Source organism: Protopterus annectens, chromosome 9.part0 (genome assembly GCF_019279795.1).
Source record: "Protopterus annectens isolate FY-2018-M chromosome 9.part0, PAN1.0, whole genome shotgun sequence".
Lineage (NCBI taxonomy): Eukaryota > Metazoa > Chordata > Ceratodontiformes > Protopteridae > Protopterus > Protopterus annectens.
In genome coordinates this window covers 48105422-48131853 of record NC_056743.1, presented here as the reverse complement: position 1 = coordinate 48131853, position 26432 = coordinate 48105422, and the positions used below count along the sequence as shown (strand labels likewise).

At 41.5% G+C, this 26432-nt stretch overlaps 1 protein-coding gene across 2 annotated transcripts in view; it reads left to right on the top strand.

Moving 5' to 3' along the window:
* SLC6A5 (solute carrier family 6 member 5) overlaps nucleotides 1–26432 on the top strand; it is a 1534607-nt gene that overhangs the window by 1489496 nt on the left and 18679 nt on the right. For both annotated transcript variants that reach the window (XM_044082549.1, XM_044082548.1), the window contains exon 15: nucleotides 26225–26392. In XM_044082549.1, the coding sequence (XP_043938484.1) occupies nucleotides 26225–26392 (168 nt within the window). The remainder of the gene's footprint in view (nucleotides 1–26224; nucleotides 26393–26432) is intronic.

The window sequence follows — 26432 nt, the reverse complement described above, 5'->3', positions numbered from 1 at the left end:
GTCTGTCCAAGGCCAGTGTTGTAGCTGTATGCTGGTATGTTACCTGTAGCCAGTGGCTCGATAATAGTGGTACCATTTTGTTCTGGTACACAACAGTCTTGTTCCATCCACTTTAATCATTTGTATTTGAGTAGTTAAATTCTACGGTTATGCACCATTAATCCAAACAATACTCATTCATTATAAATAATTTTCATTAAGTCCCAAAGTACAGTTACAGGAAAGAAATTCTTGCAAGAACAGCAGGATGGCCATGGAACGAGAAGCAAAATGCTAACTACATAAATACTTATTTAAAATAACTTTTTATGAACATAACTTACACTTCATCTCCTATCTAATGGAGTTATAGATTCAAAAAACAGGCCTAACAGGTAAGGGACAGCAGATACTGTTGTCTCATCTGCCCTACATTGTAATGGCTCCAGACAGAAAGGCTCTAGATTAACATATAACAAAGATGCTTCATACAAGCTCTTATGTAATCAAAAGCATTTCTCTGTAAACCCAGACTGCTTAAATGTAGTGAACAAAGCAGACAATCCTAATTTGTCAAAAACTTTCTCCAAGTTAGTGCTAAAGGAAGAGAGAGCACCGTCCAAATTGTATCATGTCTCAGCTACCGTTTATAAACCTCACTTAATCCGATGTAAACAAATAAGGCAGCAGCAGTAGTATAACTCTGTAAATCCATATGTCCATAACATCATATAATTTATACTTAATTGTAATGCAGACCATAAAGTACAGATGTGTACACTTACTATAAATGTAGATGTTCGAGTGTATTCGAGGGTCCTTGGTATATGACGTAGGCTGCCACCAGTTGTAAAACTGATGTCAGAACGTCAAGTATAAAGGGAGGCAGTAGACACCATTTCCTCAGTAACTGTCAGGAGCCCCCAAAAGAAGGCTAATTCAGGAAGGAAGCACCCTAGACATGTCATACAAAAAAATAAAAATGTATGTAGTCTATGCCTTAGTAAAAAAGGGGGAATGGAGGGTGGGAAACCAGGACTGCAACAGTGAATACACTCGAACATCTACATTTATGGTAAGTGTATACAACTGTACTATGTTCTTCGTGTTTCACTTTTGCAGTTCTCACATATGGGTTGATTCCCAAAGTCCAGGGAAAAAAAACAAAGAGTGGAGGAAGGATCACAGATTAAGGGTTGGTAAGTAGGCCCTGCAAAACTGCAGAGGCAAAACCAGCCCTGGATTTAGAAAACAAAGGTAGATTGTAATGCTTTGTGAAAGTATGGACAGAAGACCAGGCAGATGCTTCTAGAATGCCCTTACTAGGCACACCTCTCAGAAAGGCTGCAGAGGTAGAGGCTGCTCTAGTGGAATGGGTCCTAATTCCCTGAGGGGGAACCTTCCCATGCTGCAGGTAACAAACGTGAATACAATGAGCAATCCATTTGGAGATGGTTTGTTTTGAAATAGCTTTACCCTGAGCCCCAGGAGCAAAACTAACCAACAACTGTTTAGATTTTCGAAAGGATTTAGTCCTGTTTAAGTCAAATCTCAGCTGTCTATGCACATCAAGAGAGTGCAGAATCCTTTCCCCTTTATTTTGGGGGTTGTTGAAAAATGTAGGCAGGTGAATAGATTGGTTAAGGGTTAAACTGGAAACCACCTTAGGCATAAAGGAGGGATGGGTTCTCAGAGAAACCCAATCTGAGTGAAAAATAATGAAGGTTCTACTGCCATTAAGGCTTGCAGCTCTGATACCCTTCTAGCAGAAGTAATAGCTAAAAGGAAAGCAGTCTTCCAGGAGAGAAACTTCAAATCTGCAGAGGGAGCTGGTTCAAATGGAGGCAGAGTAAGCTTTTCCAGGATAAAATTGAGATCCCAAGCAGGAGTAGGAGCTCTTCTGGGAGGTCTAAGATTACTAGCTCCCCTCAGGAACTGCTTCATCAAGGGGTGAGAAAAAATGGGTTGCTCAAAAGAACAATGAGCCGAAACTGCTGAAGCGTGAAATTTGATTGAAGAAAAGGAAAGCCCACCACTAAGCAGTCCTGCTAGGTAGTCAGGAATGAGTGAAAGAGAAGGATGAGAAGAGGCTTCTCCTTTAGCCAGCATCCAAGAGCAAAATCTTTTCCATTTAGCTGCTGCATAGGATTCCTGGTGCTAGGCCTCCTGGCCTCATAAAGAACTTCAACTTCAACCACCTGTTGGGAAAGATTTAAATTATTAGCCAGGCAGTTAAATGCAGAGTTTGAAGATGAGGATGAAGGAACCCCTCCCCCCCCAAACCAACAGATCTGGTACAAGGGGAAGATGCCAAGGCTGAGCCTGTGTAAGGTTGTGAAGGAGGGGATACCAATGCTGCCTGGTCCAATCTGGAGCCATCAGAATTGCCTTTGGTTTATCGTCCCTTAGCTTTAGCAGCACTCTGGGAAGAAGAGGGCGAGGAGGGAATGCATAAACTGAGAGATGTGTCCATGGGAAGGACAACACGTCCACCCGCCAAGCTTTGTTGTGAAACTCCCTGGTGCAGACGGTTGCAAGGAGATGATTGATGTGAGAGGAGAAAAGATCCACTTGTGGGGTGCCCCAATAATGAGTGATGCGATGGAAAATGTACTTGTTCAGTTGCCACTCATGAGGATCCAGAACATGTCTGCTCAAATGATCTGCCAAAGAGTTTAGCCTCCCTGGGAGATACTATCCTATTAGATGTAAGCCCATGGATGCTGCTATGGACCATAGTCTCATGCTTTGTCTGCGCAAGAGTAAGAGTGAGTGCCCTCTTGCTTGTTGATGTACCACATGATTGTGGTATTGTCAGTTCTGATCAGTAGACTCCCAGGGTAGAGTAGGTCCTTGAAAGCCAGCAAGGCCTGCTGCACTGCCAAGTCCCCTGAATGCCCCTGCCTTCCAGATGAGCCCCACATGCCACATCTGAGGCCTCTGTGGTTAGAGTCTGGCTGGCAGGTAATGGGCGGAAAGGCAGACCCTTGTTCTGAGAACAGGCTGTCACCCACCAGAGGAACTCCATTTGTAGACAGGGAATCAGGGGAAAAATCAAGTTTAAGTCCTCAGTGTGTTGACACCAAAGATTCCTGAGGTACCATTGAAGTTTTCTCATATGCAGCCTTGCATATGGGATCATCAAAATACATGAAGCCATGAATCCCAGTGCTTGTAGAAATTGCCTTGCAGAGAGCTGGGTCATGCTTGCCAAATTCATGAAGTAAAACGAAAGATGATCTTGCTTCTGTTGAGGGAGGAATACCATCTGGGTGGCTGTATTCAGACTCACTCCCAGGAAAACAGTCTCCCTTGTAGGAACCAACTTTGACTTGTTTCATTGATCTTCTTCTTCTTCTTTCGGCTGCTCCCATTAGGTGTCACCACAGCAGATCAACTGTTTCCATTTTTTCCTGTCCTCTGCATCTTGCTCTTTCACACCAACCACCTGCATGTCCTCTCTCACCACATCCATAAACCTTATCTTAGGCCTCCCTCTTTTCCTGTTACCTGGCAGCTTTATCCTTAGCATCTTTTTCCCAATATACTCTGTGTCCCTCCTCAGCACATGTCCAAACCAATGTAATCTTGCCTTTCTGGCTTTGTCTCCAAACCTTCCAACCTGGGCTGACCCTCTAATATACTTATTCCTAATCCTGTCCATTCTCATCACTCCCAGTGCAAATCTTAACATCTTCAACTCTGCCACGTCAAGCTCTGACTCCTGCCTTTTTGTCAGTGCCACTGTCTCCAACCCATATAACATAGCTGGTCTCACTACCCTCTTGTAGACCTTCCCTTTCACTCTTACTGGTACTCGTCTGTCACAAATCACTCCTGACACTCTTCTCCACCTACTCCATCCTGCCTGTACTCTCTTCTTCACCTCTCTTCCACACTCACCATTACTCTGAACTGTTGATCCCAAGTACTTAAACTCATTCACCTTCGCCATCTCTACTCCCTGCATCCTCACCATTCCTCTATCCTCCCTCTCATTCACACACATATAGTCTGTCTTAGTCCTGCTGACCTTCATTCCTCTTCTCTCTAGAGCATATCTCCACCTCTCAAGGGTGTCCTCCACCTGTTCCCTACTCTCACTACAGATCACAATGTCATCTGCAAACATCATAGTCCATGGGGACCCCTGTCTGATCTCGTCTGTCAACCTGTCCTTCACCACTGCAAATAAGAAAGGGCTCAGAGCTGATCCTTGATGTAATCCCACCTCCATCTTAAACACATCTGTCACTCACACCACAGACCTCACCGCTGTCACACTACCCTTGTACATATCCTGTACCACTCTAAGATACTTCTCTGACACTCCCGACTTCCTCATACAATACCACAACTCCTCTCTACGCTCCCTGCCATATACTTTCTCTAAATCCACAAAGACACAATGCAACTCCTTCTGACCTTCTCTGTACTTCTCCATCAACACTGTCAGAGCAAACATCACATCTGTAGTGCTCTTTCCTGGCATGAAACCATACTGCTGATCACTAATCATCACCTCCCTTCTTAACCTAGCTTCCACTACTCTTTCCCATAACTTCATGTTGTGACTGATCAGTTTAATCCCTCTGTAGTTACTACAGCTTTGCACAGCACCCTTATTCTTAAAAATTGGTACCAAAACCCTTTTTCTCCATTCCTCAGGCATCCTCTCACTTTCCAAGATTTCATGAACCAATCTAGTTAAACCTCTACTGCCATTTCACCTAAACACCTTCATGCTTCCACAGGTATGTCATCGGAACCAACAGCCTTTCCATTCTTCATCCTCTTCATAGCTATCCTTATTTCCTCATTGCTAATCCACTGCACTTCATGATTCACTATCCACACATCATCCAACCTTCTCTCCCTCTCATTCTCTTCATTCATCAACCCCTCAAAGTACTCTTTCCTCTGCTCAACACACTCTCCTCACTTGTGAGTATGTTTCCCTCATTATCCTTTATCACCTGTACCTGCTACACATCTTTACTAGCTCGGTCCCTCTGTCTACCCAATTGGTACAGGTCCTTTTCTCCCTCCTTAGTGTCCAACCTTTTATACAATTCTTCATACACCTTATCCTTAGCCTTTGCCACCTCTCTCTCTTTGCCATGCACCTCATCTACTTATACTCTTGTCTACTTTCTTCATCTCTTTGACAATCCCACTTCTTCTTCGCCAACCTCTTCCTCTGTATGCTCTCCTGTACTTCTTCATTCCACCACCAGGTCTCCTTGTCCTCCTTCCTCTTTCCAGATGTCTCACCAAGCACCTTTCTAGCCATCTCTCTTACTAGCTCTGCTGTAGTTACCCAGCTATTTGGTAACTCTTCACTGCCACCCAGTGCCTGTCTTAACTTCTTTTCATTGATAGCGTAACCCAAAGAGGTGAGAGTGTTCTTCACAAAATCCAAATCCTTTTCCAGTTGTTCTTGGGAGTTTACTTGAATGAGACAGTCATCCAGGTAAGGATAAATTTGAATGTTTCTCTGCCTGCAAAAAGCAATGGCCGGAGCCAGGCACTTCATAAAAACTCTGGGAGCAGTAGATAAGCCAAAGGGCAATGCAGAGAATTGAAAGTGTTGTTCCCCAGCCCTGAAGTGAAGGAACTGCCTACAACTTTCCCTTATTGGGATGTGCAGATAAGCCTCCTTGAGATCCAAATTTACCAGCCATGAATCCTTGCCCAGCATTGGTAGTGACTGTTGAAGGGTGAGCATCTTGAATTTTGGAATCAACAGAAAAGTGTTTAGAATCAACAGATCCAGAATAGGGTGCCAGATGCCCCCTTTCTTGGGTACCAGAAAAAGCCTTGAATAAAAACATAGGCCTGCCTGATTTGCAGGAACTGGCTCTATAGCCCCTATAGTCAGTAGACAAGAAATTTGAGTTTGTACCTCTGCCCTGAGACTTTTGGGAATGTCTGGGTATCCTTGTAAAACAGGGAAGGTGTGAAAGTAGAACTTGTAGCATTGGTTTACTATAATAAGTACCCATTTGTCATCCGTGATGGTAGACCATACCTCTGTGAACCTGGCAAACCTTCCCCCAAAGGAAACCCAGGGTCCGCAGAGGTAGGCAGAAGAAGGCCGGAGTCATTGAGAATGTTTGCTTTGGAAAGCTGGCTTAGAACTCCCCAATTTAGCAGAAGATGAATACCATTGTTTAGCCCTTTGAGGGGCAGAAGCCTGCCCTCTGGAAGATCTGAAACCCCTAGGTCTAAAGCGACCCTGCTTGCCAGGATCAGGGAAAGACCAATTCTTGGAAGGATAATGCCTACTAAACCGAGGAGGCTGAACCTGAAGGAAATCTTTTACAGCTTGCATAGATTTTGCTTTATCCTCCGACCTCTTTAGTACCTCCTCAGCCTTATTATCAAAAAGATTGTTTTTGTGCAAAGGAACATCCAGCAATTTAGATTTAACTGGTTCAGAAAGTTGCTGCTCCCTGAGCCAAGCGTGCCTTCTAATTACGGAACCACTGGCTGCTGCTCTGCAGGATGCCTCCAAAGTGTCAAAACCACAATGAAGTGAATGCTTATTAACTAAAGTGGCAGAATTTAGTAAGTCTTGTAAGTCTTTGTTTTCCGTCATGGAAGGAATATTTCCAAGTTTAGCCTTAATAGCCTCCAAAGTATGCTGCTGATACTTAAGCATGTGAAAAAGACAATTCACTGATCTAATGGCAAGAGTTGCAGAAGTATAGACTTTTTTACCCCACCTGTCCAAGGCCCTAGATTCCTTATCAGAAGGAACATGATTTTTAGCAACAGTAGCTTTAACACCCTTGGGGCCCTGAGAAATAATTTCTGGATCAGCAGTATGGTTTCTAAAGAGGAATTGATGAGATTTAGGAACCCTACAATACCTATCAGGTTTTCTGGAAGCAGGAGGAACAGAATTAGGAGTTAAAGAATTTTCCATGACAACATCATCCACAACTTCCAAAACTGGAGTTATAGCCAGAGGCTTATGCTGTGGCAAATCTAAAAATTCCCTGATTCTTTTCTTGGACTGTGGAAAATCCTGACATTCCCATTTAAAATGCTCTCTAAGAGTATTCAAAGTATCCCCAAAGGAAAACTCCTCTGGAGGGGAGGCAGAAGGGATAGAGTCCTCAGCATCAGAATCCTCAAAGCTAGAAAAAAGTTGGGAATTTCCTTATTCACCAGCAGACATAATGGAAATATCAGAATCTGAGACAGACAAAACATCAGGAGATAATTCTCTTGTCCTCTTTGAAGGGGAGGGATAAGAGCCCCTAATCAGGGAAAGAAGATCACCAGCCATCTTAACCAGCTGGGATTAAGGTACAGGAGAGGAGGCCGATGCCTGCTTGTGAGTAGGTTTGCGGCTGGAAGGTTTACTAGAAATCCTAAGGGACTCAGGAGGCCTAGCAACTGCAGAGGTCTGAAGTAAGGTAGTCGGTCTGGATCTGGTCTCATTCAAAAAGAAGAGGCGTCAGAAGCTGGTGCCTGCCAAGTGGCTCTGGACCCATCTGAGGCGGCAACAGGCAGAGGGTCTGAAGACAAAATAACAGCCTGTGGCATGGAGGACTCTGTAAAGGTCCTGACAGAGGCTTGTGGCTGAATATCTGCGGAATGCAGGGGCTGCAAAAGCACCTCACTGAGTACCGCTGGGCTGACGACCAATTTTACCGGTGCATCATCAGTAGACCTGTCGCGGTCCTTGTCTTTGTGTTTCCTAGGTATATCCAAATTTGGGAGACCAGAAGATGCCATACTGACGAACTTAGGCCAGACTCCGAAATGTTTATACAAAATCTTAGCTCTACGATGTATGGTACGCGGGTTAAAGGAAGGAAGGAACTAGTGGTACTGTTTTTTTATCGTACAATAAAAGAAAACCTTTCTATAAGTTGGCAGTGCTTTTGGATTATTATACTACGAACTGTTGTTATCGGACATTGGGTCTCGCTGTTCAAGCTACGTTGCATTCACCAGGTTTACTGCAGTAGCCGTTGTTCGAGTTCTTGGTAGCGTTTGTATATTTGTTATTCATCAGTGGGTTAAAGGAAGCACAGAGATCGCAGTTAGGGACATCGTGCTCAAGGCCCAAACAATTTATACAATAGGAATGGAAATCTCGATGTGGAATCTGATTTCCACAAGCAAGACAGTTATTAACTTTATCTGACATTCGTTAAAGAAGAAAAGAGGATCTTTAACGGGGTACTTATCTGAAGGCGTTTTCAACTTGGTATTCGGAAAGCGAAACAGAGGTAAACAGCTGACTGGCACTAGTGCGAATTGCATCTGCTTCGGGCTCCGCGGCAAGAAAGACTGAGGAAATGGCGTCTGCTGCCTCCCTTTATACCTGATGTTCTGACATCAGTTTTACAGCCGGCGGCATATACCAAGGGCTCTGGTATTCGGGCCGACTGAGGGCTACCAGGAGCCGGATAACCCATAAGTGAGGACTGCAACAGTGAAACACGAAGAACATCCTATTTCACAGGAATCCTGTCCAGGCTTTAAGCCATAGCAGTGGCTGTCTCTGTCCAAGGAATGAGAAGGGAAGCAGCTACTCTTCCTTGATGTGTCCCTTGCAGACCCTAGGCCGAAGAGGTGGAGAGCAATAGTAAATAAAACAATGCACCTCATTTAACATTCCATTAAGCTGACAATCTTTTTCATTTTTAACCTTGATATATCTTCCCAAAGTTCATCTTCAGAAAATAGAAAATGTAAAGTGCTACACTAAGCTGAAGGCAATTGGGAATTATCTGCTGATGACTATAACCTGACTTTTAATGTTAACAAAATTCAGCGTATTGCCCTTCAGAAAAAACACTGCTCCAAACAACTACAGCCCTAATACCATATCAGCAATACATGCTGTCCATACGTCTCAATCTCTTAGAGCAAGAAATCTGGACAAAGCCATAAATAAAAGTGGGCAAAGGCCCAAAAATAGGGACAATTTTTAAATATTGCTCTTGTATCATGTCTCAGCTACCCTTTATAAACCTCACTTAATCCGATGCAAACAAATAAGGCAGCAGCAGTATAACTTTGTAAGTCCATATGTCCATAACATTATATAATTTATACTTAATTGTAACTTAGAATGTTGACAGAATAACAGGTTTTACATTAGCATGAATTTTCTGAATGGTGTGATGTCTGAAACTCAAATGTCTGTCATTATTTTTTAACTTCAGTCATTAATGATTTGTCACTAATTTGGCAGAAAACCACAATTTTATGAAAAACGGGCCAAAAATATGAGGCAAAAATCTGGACATTCTGCAAAAATCTGTACAGATGAGAGATATGAATTGCTGTCAGAGCTGTTAAAGTACCTGTAAAGGATGATCAAATGCAAAACATACTGTCAGAACTCTGATAGCACTACTAAACTATGATCAAAAACAAAACATGCTGAGGGCACTACCAAAGGATGGTTGAATGCAAAGCATACTGACAGAACTCTGATACCACGAGTAATAAATGATTGAATGCAAAACATACTGTCAGAACTCTGATAGCACTACTAAACTATGATCAAAAACAAAACATGCTGTCAGAGCTCTGGGGGCACTACCAAAGGATGGTTGAATGCAAAACATACTATCAGAACTCTATTAGCACTAGTAATTGTTTATTTATTTATTTATTTGTTGACATTTGATTAAAACCCATTTTCTGCAAAGGCCCGGGGAGAAAAGCTCCAAAATATTACAAAACACTTTAAGAACAATAACGTTACAATCTTCAAAAATAAAACAGATATTAGACAGAATGATTCCGCGGTGGTGGTGCTGCGGTAGCATTGTCTCCTCACAGTAAGACGCTGTCCGGTTCGATTCTCAGGTAGAGCGTCTTCTGCATGGAGACATGCGTAAAGGGGCATCCCTTCGTTGAAGGTTGTGCATCAGGACTGGCAACTCGGCATGTAAAAATCAGCTGCCAATCATTAGTGGACCGGAGTTCCGCTTTGGCGACCCCTAACCGGGAAAAGCCGAAAGACACAACAACATAATAAATTAGACGGAATATAAAAACATTGGTTAAGAATCAATGCAAAGTATATGACAATAATTTCATATTTAGAGAAATTTTATACAGTTTGTGGAGAAATTAAAGGTAAAGTTAGTCTAATACAAACAGGAATTGCAATAAAAAGTGAGGGAAAAACAGGCATGTGGTATATTTAGTGAAAGTCAGGTAAGAGAATTAGATAGCAGTAAGGATGTAAGTGAAGAAGGGAGAGTAAGGAGGTATAAGGAATGAACAGGTACTTGGTCACATTTAGGGACATAGTTTATCCTGGTCTAAGCAAGTACAGAACCAGATTTTAGCTAGGAAGAACTTCAGAGTGGTTTTGAAAGATGACAGAGACGGTATGTACCTGATGGGTACAGGTAAGGAGTTCAGGCCTTAGCAACCTTGTACAGACAATGCCCAGTGGATTTGTTAGGTTTGTATACAGACAGGAGTTTTGATCACTGGATCTCACTGACCTACTGGGAACATACTTGTGTAGAATGTTTTTTAATGCTGGACAGGCAGATGGATGCTGGATAATGTTATAGGTGGTAAGAAGTTGTGTATATGTTAGTTGATGTGGCTTTTCATTGCTATTCAGTGGTGGGTTCTGAAAGGGGTATGAGCTGTTAATTTAGCAACTTTGTTGTTGCTTTGTTCAAGTTTTCATTTTTGTGAAGCCTGGAGGTTAGTAAGGATGGCAGCATCATAAAGAAGAGTGCGGAGGAGATAAGTGGCAAGTGTAGTTTTAATTGTGTCTGTGAGAAAGTTTTTGGCTCTGTAAAGCATCCCTAATTTTTTATGAGTTTTTCGTATGCAATTTTGTATATGCAGGTATATCCACTTTTACCCCTAATAGGTTGTCTTGAGAAATGTCTTCAATGGCTGCATTATCAAGACAGGACTTTAAATTTTGTTTTTTTTCGAGAGAGGGATTTGGAGTAAACAAGTAGTAGCTTGGTCTTTGTTTGGTTGAACATGAGGTGAGTTATGAAGCCATGTTTCAGTGACTGTTGAAGCTTCCTGAGGTGTGCCATGTTATCAGATGTGCAAATGAGAGTGGAATCATCTGCATGTTGTACTAGGATGGTCTGTTGTGTGGAAGTATAGAGAGTGCTGGTGAAAATGTTAAAGAGGAGAGGTCCAAGGACAGAGGCTTGTGGTACATCAGGGGTGACTGGGAGGTAGAGAGAGAGAGCATGGAGTGCCATTTTTACTGACTGATACCTGTTACACAGGTAGCTTTTGAACCACAGAAGGTTGGGCTGGGAGAGATCTAGTGAGGACATCTGAAGTTCAAGTTTGCTGTTTCAAACTGTGTCGAAAGCTTTGGACAAGTCTAGAGATAAGGAACAAACTGGTTTACCGTTATCTTTATCTTTATTGGCACGATCTATATAGGTTAGAAGGGCAGTGCTTGTACTATGGGAAGGCTGGCAGCCATGTTGTGTAAGGGATAGGAGTTTTCCTACAGGATATAGTCTACCAATTGTTTTTGAATATGTTTTTCAAGTATTTTCATAAGGGGGAGATAAGAATGCTATAGGTTCATAGGTTGGTACTAGGCTATCAGCCCTAAGGCCTTTACAAGCCTAGCCATAACAATTCCATGGCTATTTCTTCCCAGATAGGTGGAAAGTTAATGTCAGTTGAATTTGCTCCTTTGTGCAGAGGGATAATATGTGACTTTTTCCAGAAAGAAGGAATGTAGGATTCCCAAATTGACCTATTTATAAGGACTGAGACAGTGTAGGCAATGCTACTGGCTGCTAATTTTAGGTACACACTTGGAAAGACATCATCTGAAGAAAAACATAGTTTGTTTGTTTAAGAGTAGTTTTATATAGGATGAGGGCACAGGTTTGAAGGTGAAAGTGGTTGTGGTGATATGTGGCTGTTGGGCAGGGTTGGGATTAGATGTTGAGGAATCCTTAATTAGAGATGCCATAATATCTATAAAATAAGACTTGAACTGTATTGCAGTTTTGAGTGGTGAGTTATCAGGAGGGGAGTTTGGGTTGAATTTTTGGCCGGGATGTAAGATTTCTTTAACGGATGTCCAAATTTTTTAGGATTGTGTTTAGTATTACTCTGAAATTATTATAGTATGCTTTTTGTCTTCATTTATTTGCTTTTTAGTACGATTGTGAAGCATTCTGAAGTTGTCAAGATATTGTGGTGTTTTATATTTTTGCTGTTCTTTCCACACTTTTTCTCTGTTCTGCATTAGCATTGTACTCTTTTGGATAGACAAATTGAATTATTTGTTTTTAGTCTCTTCCCTCAAGGAGGTAAAAGGCTATTTAAAAAAAGTTGTATTGAACTGAATTACAGCATCATCTGTAGGATGATGATACAGCATCAGAAGGAGTTTTAGGAATTTCCAGTTAATAGATGATAGTGTAGTAATGACCATTTCTGAATTACATTTGTTAAGGTTGTGTGTTGTTTTATAAATATGCTGTTTAACTGGATGTGTGAGATGTGTAGTCATATGGACTGGAAGATGATCATTGACAGAGTCTGACATTGTACCTGTATGGAGTATTTCGTAGGGTCTGATAATAGGATCCAGTCGAGCAGAGAATTTGATGTCTTGCTATGTGTGGGGCTATTAATTAGTTGTGTGAAACAATATAAGTTCATGCTAAATGTAGGAGAGTTAGAGTTTGTGTTCAACCAATTGACATTCACAACACCTAGTAATATTTTTTCTTGTGGAAATGTTATTGCTGTCCAATGTAGGATATCTTTCAGTACAGCTGTATTACCACCAGGAGGGATATAAAGAACAGTAATACATATTTGTTTATATTTGTTTATAATTATTTATTTTGAGGAAAGCAATAAAAAGCTCTGCTGAACTGAATTTTGGTGTTGGTTTGCTGTAAGGGGAAATGTGGTAGGTATTGGGAAACATTTAAGCAATACCACCACCATTCTGTTTATGCAATCATTACAGATGATACTATAGCCAGGAGGTATAACTTGAGAGTCATTTGTGCTGGGTTTAAGCCAGGTTTCAGTTACAGCAGGAACATCAGGCTTATGTTGGGTAGGTGACTCGATAGTGCGGCACACTAATGTCCCACTCACTAGGTTGAATAAGGAGAAAGTAACAGTCAGCTGCCTGTCAGGTGCCAGGATCCACCACATAACACATGCACTCAGGTCCCTCAGCAACAGGTAAAAATATGACTCTGTCATTGTATATGTGGGTGTGAATGACCTGAGATGTACCTCCCTGGACTACATAAAAAAAGACATGGATGAGCTCTTGGATTATGTTGCCCAGGTGGGTATGATCCTAGCCCTGAGCAGCATCCTACCATCACCCAGAATTATAGCACAGTACAAGCAGAAAATGATTGATTTCAACAATTGGTTAATTTTCTGGTGTCATTCTAAAGGGATCCATTATCTGTCTGCCTGGGATGACATGATTGACAGCCCTTGATGCTTTTTCAGAAATGGCCTGCATCTGTCATCCCCAAATGCAATCTGAGGGTCATGCTGCTCAATGCTAGAAGTCTAAATTTCAAAATACACTTGCTCAAAGCACTCCTTAAAATGGAGAACATCGACATTTGTGCTGTAACAGAGACCTGGTTCAAGGTAGCAGAAAGCACCCCTGCACTACCAGGCTATAACTCATTCCACACCTTTCGGCCCCAGAATCTTGACCGAATCTCCAAAGATGGTGGTGTTTTCATATTCATAAAGGATGAGTACACCTCTGAAGGTGACTGGTAGCCCAACATAATGCATCAGAGATACTTCAGGGGCAGCTAACATTGGGTAAGACAGTGATTCAGGTCGTAGCCTGCTACAGGTCCCCAACCATGTCCCAAGACTCACACTCCACATTCCTAAGCACCCTGGAGAATATTAGGGTCCAACCTAAAACTCTCATAGTGGGCAACTTTAACTACCCCTCCATTAACTGGGAAAACTACTCATGTACCAATACACTTGCCCAATGTTTCCTAGAATTCATTAGTTCCAATGCCCTGGACCAGCTCATACTTACCCCCACTAGAGGTAGAAACATCCTTGACCTGGTCACTACTAACATGGGCGACTGTTGCTCTACACCAATAGTCATTTCCTCCCTGGTTGGATCTGACCACAAACTAATCACCTTGGAAATCCACATGCCTCCCACCCACCCCCCCACAAAGGTAGCTTCTCCAAAGCTAACTTTGGGCTCCTAAAAACAGAGGTGGCTAACTTCACGGCACCCATGCAAATGGAGAATAGTTGCATGACCGCTGAATCATACACCAATGCACTGTATGAACACGTACACAAATACATGGATCTCGCCATACCCAATAGAACAAAGGTGCTCTCCTCCAAAAATAGGAAACCAATCTGTTGGTCCCCTGCCATAAACAAACTCTACAAAAGAAGGAGGAAACTGATGCAGAATAAGGTGAAGTCCCAACACTGGAAAAACTCCCTTATCAGCCTCAACAAAAAGTTGAGATCCCTCATCAAATCCTGTAAAGCTAGCTATGAAACAGAATTGTGGCAGATAGTAAAGACAACCACAAGGCCCTCTATGGTTATGTAAAGAATCTTCATGGCATTTCCCAGATTTGCTCTGAGCTACGGCACAATGATACTTTCTATACTGAGCCAACAGAAATTGCCAATATACTGGCTGACAGATTCAGTGCCAACTTTACCCCTCTCTTCCCTCCCAAAGGACCTATTGCATTAACAGTAGATTGCCAGACACCCAGTATTACTGCTGCACATGTTAAAATAGCACTATCCAAGGCCAAGAATACAGCTTCTATGGGACCTGACAATATCCCTGGCTGTGTGCTACATGAACTACAGAGTGAACTGGTATCCTCAACTTTGTGCCCTGTTAAAACACAGTCTCACCTCAGGCTTTGTCCCTACCAAGTGGCACATGGCTAGTCATCCATCTCCACAAAGGAGGAGCAACTACAGACCCTGGGAACTATCACCCCATTAGCTTAACAAGTCTGATATGCAAAGCTATGGAACACATCATCATGGACCTAATAAACAAGGATATAGGGAATCTCCAAACTCTGAATCCCATACAGTTTGGTTTTGTGAAGGGTAGATCATGCCTGTTCAACATGTTTGACTTCTTTGAGTCAGTCACCAGAGCTGTGGATGAAGGCAAGGTGGGTCACACAGCCTACTTTGATCTGGCCAAGGCCTTTGATACCATTCCCCACTCAGGAATCAAAGAAAAACTCAGTAAGCTAGGCATCAAACTCTATATCACTAGGTGGGTTGCAAACTGGCTCACTGATAGAACTCACAGTGTGAAAGTCACGAGTGGAGTCCCACAGGGTTCAGTCCTGGGTCCTCTCCTGTTTGGTATCTACTTCTCTGAAGTCCAGGCCAACATGATGGGAATCTGGCTGACAAAGTTTGCAGACGATTGCAAGTTGGGAGCTATTATTAACTCCCCAAGTGATGTTGACATCCTTCAGAAAGGCCTCACTGAGACCAACCATGGCCTTAAGCTCAATGCCAAAAAATGTGTAGTCATTCCCTTTGGGAAAAACCCAAATTGATGGTAGCCCACTGAACACAGAAGGTGTTATAAGAGATCTGGGAACACAGGTTAACAGCAACCTCTCTTTTGACCACCACATTACCACTGTGGTCAGAAAGTCCTTCTGTGTGGTACATCTCATTACTAAGGGTTTTGCATCCTGGAAGAAAGAGCTGATTGTCTCCCTCTACTCTTCCCTCATTAGGCCAATCATCGAGTACAATGCCCCATTGGCATGTATCTCACTAGACACCTGCAACAACTGGAGAAGCCACAAAAGTACCTCACAAAGAGGATTCTAGGCCTTAAACACTTGTCCTATATGGACAGACACCAACTATGCCAATGTGGTTTTGCACAGATGGGAACAGGACTACATTTTTGGCACCACTTGGGCAGAGTTTGTCACCTTCTATTGCAGATACCTTGACGACATCTGCCTCATTTGGAAAGGTACTGAACTCCAACTGTCGAGTTTTTTGGAATACATCAACAGTACCACAGAGTTTCTGACTTTCACACACAACATCAGTCATGAACATCTGCACTATCTTGACGCTACCATTTATAGGGATGCCCAATCCTTGGAACTACACTCCAAGGTTTACAGGAAACCCACTTTTTCGAACTGTCTATTACACTACGAGAGTCAACACCCTTTTCATCAAAAGAAGGGCATAGTCAAGGGCCAACTTATAAGAGCATCCAGAATGTGCAGTAAACTCTCCGATTTTCTAGAAGAGACTCACAATCTACATGACATGTTCACCCAAAGAGGCTATCCTGAGAACTTGCTCAACTCACTAAAAGATGAAATCTTTGCCAAAGGGATTCCTTATACCCCCCACTGCTTGGACGCACGCAAGTGCAGATCCCCAACCTCATGTTACAACAGAGCAAAGAAATGGACGGCAATTTCATTTACACTTTTTCCGACAACTCTGAACAAATTGAAACTATTGTATCCAAATACTGGTTTGTACTGGCTGGCAATGACGACTTCAGGAGTATCATTCCGGACAAACCTAATTTTGTGAGGAAGAGGGGGCAAAACCTCAAAGACATCTTCGAGAGAAAACCCATTGCAACTACTCACAACTCTCACAACAACAAGGGCACCTTCAAATGTGGTGCCTGCAAGCAATGTCCTCTCATTGCAAACAAATCCCACATCCACCTTGCATCCAGACACACCTGTATCAGATCCCCCTGTCACTTTTCATGTGGAACAAAAGGGGTTGTTTATATCGGGCTCTGCACCACCTGTGGTGCCTTTTATGTGGGCAAAACAGAGGAATTCAGGAAAAGGCTATATGAACACACTTACGACATTGAAAAGAAAAAGGAAAGCAACGCTTTTTTCAAACACTCACTTACATGTCCCAACTACAAGTTGTCTTTCATGATCCTTGAACAAGTGAACCCTAACATTAGAGGAGGGGACTGGGAATCAACCTTGGAATACAGGGAGCTTGTCTGGCAACTCAAGCTAGATGCAGGCAGGCCCCCGAGGTTAAATGGCACACTTAGTATAGGCTCGGTTCTGAAGCTCAGAAGGGCTAGATTATAGCATGTCTCATCCTATTTTCACTATTTTTCAACACTGTTTCTTTGCCCATGGAACACACTTGCCCCAAGTCACCAAGTAGTGCAAATTTATATGCATCATAACATCTATTTTTAAGGCTAACATAACAGCACTACACTGAGTCTCATATTACACAGCACTGCTGACTTCAAACTCACTTGGATCACACACAGCTTTTTTTAAACCTCCACTTGTATTTGTATTTGCATTTCTATCCAAACCTTTTGGACAAGCAAAGTTTTAATTTCATCATAACACTCACTTGGTTTACCAGTCATGTATAAACAATGCAATGTCAATTTAACCTATGCACATTTTAATGTTTCATTTTATTACTTGGCTTTTTTTGCTCAAAACAGTCTCAATTGTTTCTTAATGCAATTCAGCTCTAATCAAACATGTGACTAATTAACATCCTCATTTAAACAGTTGCCTCACTGCAGGCAACTGTTTTGACAAAAAGCTTGGCATTCTCCAAGCGCTTGTCTGATTTTGCTGTTCTGTACCTACTGACTTTGGATTTTACCATTTGGTCTGATTTTGCTGCTTTGTACCAACTGTCTTTGGATTTTTACCACTTGGCAACTAATAAAGGACTTACCTTTTTTACGAACTATTGTCTTCACTTTGCGGTTCTGGAACTACTCTTCTTGGTGTTATCAGTTTTGCTCTTATTTTTCTTCAATCCTGGAAGAAAGAGCTGATTGTCTCCCTCTACTCTTCCCTCATTAGGCCAATCATCGAGTACAATGCCCCATTGGCATGTATCTCACTAGACACCTGCAACAACTGGAGAAGCCACAAAAGTACCTCACAAAGAGGATTCTAGGCCTTAAACACTTGTCCTATATGGACAGACTCAAAAAACTCCAACTATTCTCTGTCTCATACCACCTACTTAGAGGCGATCTCCGCTTGACTTACAAAGCCATGTCTGACCCAGGTCTGTTAGAAATGGTTCATCTAAAGAAATCCCAATCCCTCCTCAGCACACGCTCCAGAGACCTCAACTTCATTACCACAATCAACAGAACGTGCTGGAGGGACAGGTTCATAACCCACGGGCTGCCAATGCTGTGGAATAGACTTCCCATACATGTCAAACAGAGCACCTCACTGGCCCTCTTCAAGAGATATCTTGATGAGTGGATGGGAAATAGAAAATTCACCCCGGGGATCACTCCAGTGGCTCTACTTGACACTAAGAAACTAAGGTCGGGTGGCACGATGCCAGGTTTATCCTATGGGCTAGGCTTGTAAAGGCTCCAGGGCCATTAGCCTAGTACACACCTATGAACCTATGAATCCAGGCATATAGATCAGCAGTTTTATTTCTTATACTTCTAACATTTATTGCAGCAAACATTAGATCATGGGGTTGAGGATTGCCTGTTGCTGGGATACAGAAGTGTGTTGGAGAGAATTATCATTGTGCTCATTGTGATAGGTGGCTGCCGTGAATAAGGTGTATATCTTCTTCTAGAAGGATTTTAGTATATTGAGGAATTATGGATATTTGTTTTTGGGAGAGGATTCTTGCAATAATTTTTTTTTTGTTTGAGTTGAAGTGCAATGAATAAGCCTATATTTGTAATAAAGGTGAGGGGCAATACTAAATATGTTTGGTGCAATGGGGGCAATACTATATATGTTTGGTGCAATGTGGGGACAGTGTAAAAAGGAAGTATGGATAGGTGTGCCGGGACAGAGTTGGAGAGATGTGAGATATTATTGAGTCATGATAAGATGAAATATGGCACAGTAGGAGAACAAGAATAGAGGACAAGCTGAAGAGTTGTATAATTACGTGCAGAAATCTGTATTTTATGGGTGTCAGCTGGAAGTCAAGTAGCAATGAAGGAGAAAAAAAGAAGTTGCAAGACAGCAGGAGATTCGGTGATGGTGGATTCTGACAGCTGGAAGAGGATAGGTAAGGAGAGAAGTATGTTATATAAAAGAAGAGAGTAAGTTGTCCTGGTATCTTCTCTGGAATGGAAGGAGTAGAGTGGTATTAAAGGTTAGAGTATAGTAAAGTAGTCAAAATAAGAAGGAATGAGAGGTTATTTGGGAAAAAAGATACTGTGTGGGGGAGATAGATACTATTAGGGAGGGTTGTGATTATAAATGGATATAGTTCAAAAAAGGAGTATGGGAGGGAGAAAGATAGTTGGGAATGGGGCTAAAAATTAAACAGAGATATGAAAGTAGGAATCAAGGCACAGAAGTGTGTGTATAGAAGGAGTCAGGTCATTTGGGGAGGGTTTTGGAATAGGAGACACAAGTGAAATGTGCATGTAGGAAATATACTAGTAGAAGAGTAAGAGGGGGTGGGTGATAAGTGGTGGTGGGAGAAGTAAAGCTGAGCCGGCTTCCCATCTTCAGGCCAATTTAACTGAGAGTAATAAGTTTATAGCCAGAACCAAGCACCTTGCAAAGAGATGCAAGTAAAACAGGTTGTCTGCCATTTCCTGAGACTACATAACTGGCATATGCAGTATAGTTTACTGGTCAATCAAAAGGGGCCAGTAACCAACTTAGTTAGAGGTCCATAGAGTGCAAGAGCTATTTCACAGAGACTTTCAATAACAGAGCAGGCATGTATTTAACTGATTAACGGTAGTATGTAACAAGGATCTTCATGATAAATATGCCTACATTAAACACTGACAAAATTCTCAGTAAAACTTGTAGTTGTAAGGCTTTGTGGAGGAGCTCCTGCAGTATGGAGGTCAGATATAATAACCACAGGCTAGTAAACACTGATAAAATTCTCAGCAGTACTTGTAGGTGTAAGGCCTTGTAGAGGAGCTCCCACAGTATGGAGGTCAGATATAGTAACCACAGGCTATTAAACACTGACAACATTCTTAGCAGTACTTGCAGGTGTAAGGCTTTGTGGAGGAGCTCCTGCAGTATGGAGGTCAGATTTAATAACCACTGGCTATTAAACACTGACAACAGTCTCAGCAGTACTTGTAGGTGTAAGGCCCTGTGGCAGCACTCTGTGATATTGGTGAGTATTGGGTCCAGTATGCTTGAAGCTGTGCTGGGTGTGCACACTATCTGATCAAGGGTATTTACGTTAATAAAGTCCAGGAATTGTTGTGCCTGAGAGCATGAGGCAGTGTATGTTTTCTGGTCTATAGAGGGGATAGTAAAATCTCCTTTAAACAGGGCATTTGATTTAGTAGTGAGGGTGGGTGCCTCCATTAGGTCTAGGTATGAGCTATGGGACTCTAGGGACATAGAGGATGACATAGAATATGGTATGGGCCTTTGTCTATGGTGACTTGTATGTAAATACATTCCAGGACATCGTCCTATTTAAGTAACCTAAAGTTATGCTTGTTACTAATATGCTGGTCTAAATGTGTGGAAGGCAATGAAGCTTAGCACTGCTGAAGTACTTTCTGCAAATTTAAACCATGTACTGGTTACAGCACAAGTGTCAATATTTTCCAGATTGAGGAGAGCTTGTAGCGTGTGGAGTTTCTTGTTTATGCTCCTAGCATTGAGCAGTAACACCTTTAGATTTCTTTGGGTTTTATTTCCTATGTTGGTAGGATTGCCGATTTGGCATGGCCTAAAAAAGGCTCTAAGAGGGTGAATAAAGTTGTAACCTATATTCAGAAGACTACGGGTGACAGGTGCAGACCATCTTTTGCAAGGCAATGTGGTCTGTTACTCATGTCCTCCCATGCTAACAAATACTGAATCACCCTGGAAAGATGCCAGATACCAAGGCAATTATTGAAGTCAATCCTGGTTTGTTCATACTATGACAACATCCTTGGTTTATCCTGTTCCCTATCCAATTGTCCAATATACACTTCATTTGGGTTAAGGAAACACTGCTTCACATGGATGGGGAGCCTGTTCTAGAGAAGGGGTAGTCTTTGAGATATGTACCTGTCTCTGCAGCAGGCCCTATTTATATCACAGGTAAGGTTTCAGTATTTAGAACAGGTAATTTTGATCCTGCTTATTTTGTGAATATGCAAGAGGTCCATCAGTGTGAGGCCTGACAGTGCCTTGTATTCAAGGCATTGAGCTCCCCTTAACAGCCTGTAGGGGACAAAATACAGAGCTTTGCCTTTCAGGTGGTTTGCAAAGGGCATGTTAATTACACCCTGTATTTATTTAGTGAGGAACCTATGTCGGCATTCCAGTTGTTGGACATGACTGGTTAGGTAAATACCAAAGGGGGCATTGTACTCCATGATAGGTCTGATGAATGTCAAATACAGTGGAACTGTGACTTCCTTGGACTTAGATGCCATACCATTGTTTATAAGTTGCACAACATAGAATGATATCCTCACTACTGTAGACACATGAAAGTCAAAGGCTAGATTACTGTGTATGTGTGTCCCTACATTCCTAACTACTAGACTGACTCTTAGGGGTGTGTTGTCAATATAATAATTACCAGGGATGGATGACTTCCCAAAGGATACTATTATGCATTTCTTGGCATTTAGTTTTAGTCCATGGTCTGTGTCAGCCCTTCCTGGAGAACATTAGTGTCTGTAGGGATTTTATGACAGCTCCTAATTTGCAATCATATGCAAATTTAATCATCCAGAGGCCCTTGACATTGGCCTTGACTTCAGAGAAGTAAATGCCAAAAAGGACCCATCACTGAGGGACTCTTCTTGTGACTAGCTTCTTTGAAGGGATGGACTCACCAATTCCAACGTCTTGGGTCCAGTCTGTGAGCCATTTGTCTAGCAACTGGGTAATATAATGGCTTATACCTCACTTCTTGACTTTGTCAACAATGCTTCAGTGGACTATTATGTTAAATGTCTTGGTCAGGTCAACGCAGGCAGTGTGAACTGTTTTGCCCTCATTCACTGCTCTGGTGACCATCTCATAGAAGTCCACTAGTCTCAGGAGACATGACCTGCCCTGGAGTAAACCATCAGGGTGGGGTCCAGTGTTTGGAAGTTTCCTATGTCATTATTGATCATTTCCATGATAATTCCTTACATGGCTTTGCATATGAGACTAGTGAGACATATGGGTCTATAGTTTCTATTGTCTGTAGATGGCCCACCTTTGTACAAAAGGATGAGTGTTGCTGTTCTCCATCTGTGAGGCACAAAGCTTGTTTGGAGGCTACTGTTAAATAACAATTCCAGATGGCCTGATGTGTCATGTTGAAAGCATCCTAGGATATTGTCTGGGCCCATGGATGTAATGTTCTTGGCCTTAGTGAGAGCATTAAGAACCTGTTCACTAGTGGTAGCAGGGGGAGTTATATTTGACAGCATTTCCTGAGGGGGCATTGAGGGGGAAAGAGGGATAAAATTGGAGCTGAATTTATCAGCCATGAGGTTTGCAATATCTTCTGGCTCAGTATAGCTGGCTCCATTAATAATGAGCTCTGCACACAATTGTGTATTGCCTTTGAGGATGCAGACATAGCTAAAGAATGACTAATGGTTGCCCTTGGCCTGGGAGACCACATTTATCTCAGACTTTATTTGTCCTCTGAGTTGTTTGTTTAGTTTGATGAGAGTGTTTTTATCCTGCTGGGTGCTGCACCTCCTAATTTTGCCATGATTTTTTTCCTTCTGTTATACAGCCTATTGATATTGTAATTCCACCAGAGTGACTTGTTTTTTGAGTTAGTTCTGTTCTGTACTTCTTCCTGCTGGATACAGATGTATCTATGTAGATGTTAACATGCTTGCATAGGGTTTCATTGAACAGCTCCATGTAGGCAACAGTGGTGAGTTAGTGACAGACTTAAGGTGCTTTGGTAGGAACGTTACATTGAAGTGTCTTTTTGACAATGACAATACTGGTACAAACTATACATCGTCTGTGTTGAAAAAAACAAGTTCCTTTGTCCCCAGTAATCATCCCACTGTGGAGATATTCTTACGGTTATGTGAGAATGAGGTGTTTGAATGGAGGTCAAAAGGAAAAAGTAAACACTATTACAATTTAACAGAGGATGAGTTTCAGGCATTAAAAGAATAGCAAACAATGAAATAAGTTATTTTCAGGCCAGCTGACAAAGGAGGAGCTTTAATAGTGATGAATTCAGCACTGTATGCCCAGAAAAGGCAGGATATGTTAAGCCATAGTGATACATACCACAAAATAGAAAAATCCTGTTTGACCTGCAACCTGAATAGCACAATTTGTGCTTTTTATTTCTTTGTTTTATTAAAGCCTACATTTTAACAGAACTTCTCAGTGAACTTTTTGTGGTGGTGGAAGCCTTTTTTTCATTTTACTATTTTTGCCTATTAAGGCTTCCTCTGGAGGTGGTTTTTGGTTTGGTTGTTTGTGCATGTTTTTTTACCTTAACACCTCACACAGTCATTATTTGTTACTGCTTTGGTGTCAACACTGTATTTTGTGATGGAAAACGGTCGGAAAACTAATACTACTTTTAATGCAGGTATGCACAATCCTTTATTTGATATCAGTATAAAGACTGGTGTGAATCAGGAACTGATTACAGACTGTAATGACGAATTTGATACCATCTTTAGAGACGTTGAGAATGCAGCCTATAAGCTCAAGAGGCTGCAATGGCAGCGATTTCACATGGAAGCATGTCTACATAATGTGATACCGAGGGGATTGAGAATTAGGTGTATGCCCAGCTATGGGAACACCTACCCCGATCTCCTGGCCAAATGGCAGGAGATTAACATAGAGACAAGCTTCCGATACATGCAGCTGCTAATAGACTACTTTAAGCCACATGAAGATGAGGTTTCTGCTCTTATTGAATGTAAGCAAAAGCAAATGGAAACTATGAGATTACCTGATAGCTGCTTGTGTAAGCTAGAAACCCTGCAAGATAAATTGGAAACCTATGAGAACAAATTGAAAAATATAAAAATTAACAAACTAAAGAGAGATTATTTTGATTTTACTAACGGTCGCCTGTTTGAGTGGCCGAGGGATAAGAGAGCACTAGATAGAAGAGAACGCTCTGACAACATGGGAAATGTAACTGTGACACGCGGGACTGTTTCTAGTGTGAATGTACATGCTGAAGTACATAGTAATATGCACACTAATGGGCAACATCCTGAATTAGCCTCTCGCAATACTCCTAACAATAGGACTAATGGTAGTATAGTTAACAATGACTCTGGTATGCTCGAGGTCATTACATCGCTAACGGAAAATGATAATGCAGCGAATGTAGACACTGCGTCAGCAGGAAGCATTCAGCCTTCAAGTGAAATAGTTCTGAGCATGATACCAAAGAAGGGATCTGTCCACGCAACTTTGTTACAGCAACTCCCTTTTTTATTAACACAGAAAAAATGTTGGGAGATCCAGGTCAGAAAGCAGAGAGAGGAAAAAGAGAAAGGTAACTTAGGAACCTCAATGAGCTTAGATGAATCGATTTTGTTGGTAATTAATATATCCAATTATGGGCTGACAGCTACCCAAAAGAGTGTTCTGCAAAGAGGCTTGAGCTTTATACCCTCAATACATTCTGACCTGAGTGAGTTAGTGACAGACTTAAGGTGCTTTGGTAGGAACGTTACGTTGAAGTGTCTTTTTGACAATGACAATACTGGTACAAACTATACATCGTCTGTGTTGAAAAAAACAAGTTCCTTTGTCCCCAGCAATCATCCCACTGTGGAGATGTTCTTACGGTTATGTGAGAATGAGGTGTTTGAACGGAGGTCAAAAGGAAAAAGTAAACACTATTACAATTTAACAGAGGATGAGTTTCAGGCATTAAAAGAATAGCAAACAATGAAAGAAGTTATTTTCAGGCCAGCTGACAAAGGAAGAGCTTTAATAGTGATGAATTCAGCACTGTATGCCCAGAAAATTCAGGATATGTTAAGCCATAGTGATACATACCACAAAATCGAAAAATTCTGTTTGACCTGCAACCTGAATAGCACAATTTGTTCTTTTTATTTCTTCGATTTATTAAAGCCTACATTTTAACAGAATTTCTCAGTGAACTTTTCGTTGTGGTGGAAGCCTTTTTTTCATTTTACTATTTTTGCCTATTAAGGCTTCCTCTGGAGGTGGTTTTTGGTTTGGTTGTTTTTGCAACAGTGGTGAAAGTAGAATGCTGCAGAATGGAAGGTACATACCTACCTGTGACACATATTCAGAGACAAAAATGTCCCTCTTCATATAATCCAGAGAAGTACATCTCAGGTCATTAACTCCCACATGAACTATGACAGACTCATACTGGTACCTGTAGTGTAGTGACATGAGTGCATGTGTAATACACCTCATGGACTATGATAGAATCATACTGGTACCTGTGAAAGAACTACGTATAAGACTGAGGCCCAAACTGGGTTAAAAATACAAAAAGATACCTTTTACAAGTAATTCTACTTATGGAAATAGAACTACAGTATAATGTATGAGCAATGCTAAAATCTTGCAGTAATACACAATCTTCATGCAACTACAAATGAAACTACAAGACTAAGGAAAAACTAAAAAAGGCAAACATAATTTTTTGGGCTAAACCATGAACAGAAAGCAGAAAACCATGAACAGAAAGCAGAGAAGCCTTTTGATGAAAGGCTTGTATTTCACACCTACGTGGCACTGTATTAGTAGAACAAACAGTATGTTCCAGCAGCACTCTGCACCTGTACTGAAGTATATAATGTAAAGTAAGAAAAATCCAGTTAGTTCCTAATTCAGCAGCAAGCAGAGTTTTCTGTAGACCTTGCTTCCAAAACAAGTTTGTATGTCTTTTTATACTTCTCAGATCTAAACTACTTTTTGTCAAAATCCAGGTAATCTAATAAAATACTTCTGTAAAGTTTATTGTTATATGCCACAATTAATTTTAAGTACAGTAATGTGATTCATAACATTGCAATTGTCTTTGTATTGAAATTGAGATTTAAGCTTCTGTTACATGAATGGACAGAAATTACCATGAGGATACTCGAGACAGATAAGCAATGTCATATATAGATCATAATTTGTCTAAAACCTGTGATTATTTGGGGGATTACAATTAGGTAAACATGGGGATTATAGAAAAACTGTAAGCTGCATTAGAAATCATGATTTTAAATTGATTTGTTATCTACCCACTCTACTTTTTTTTTCAGTTTATACTTTGCTTCAGCTTCTTCCAGTGGAAACCGATGACCTATGAAGATTATAAATACCCGACGTGGTCTATGGTTCTCGGGTGGTTAATGCTGGCCTGCTCTGTCATATGGATCCCAATAATGTTTGTCATTAAAATGCACTTGGCTCCTGGAAACTTCATTGAGGTATAGTTTTTGCGGGTGTTTGCTGATGCAGTTTTGTGTT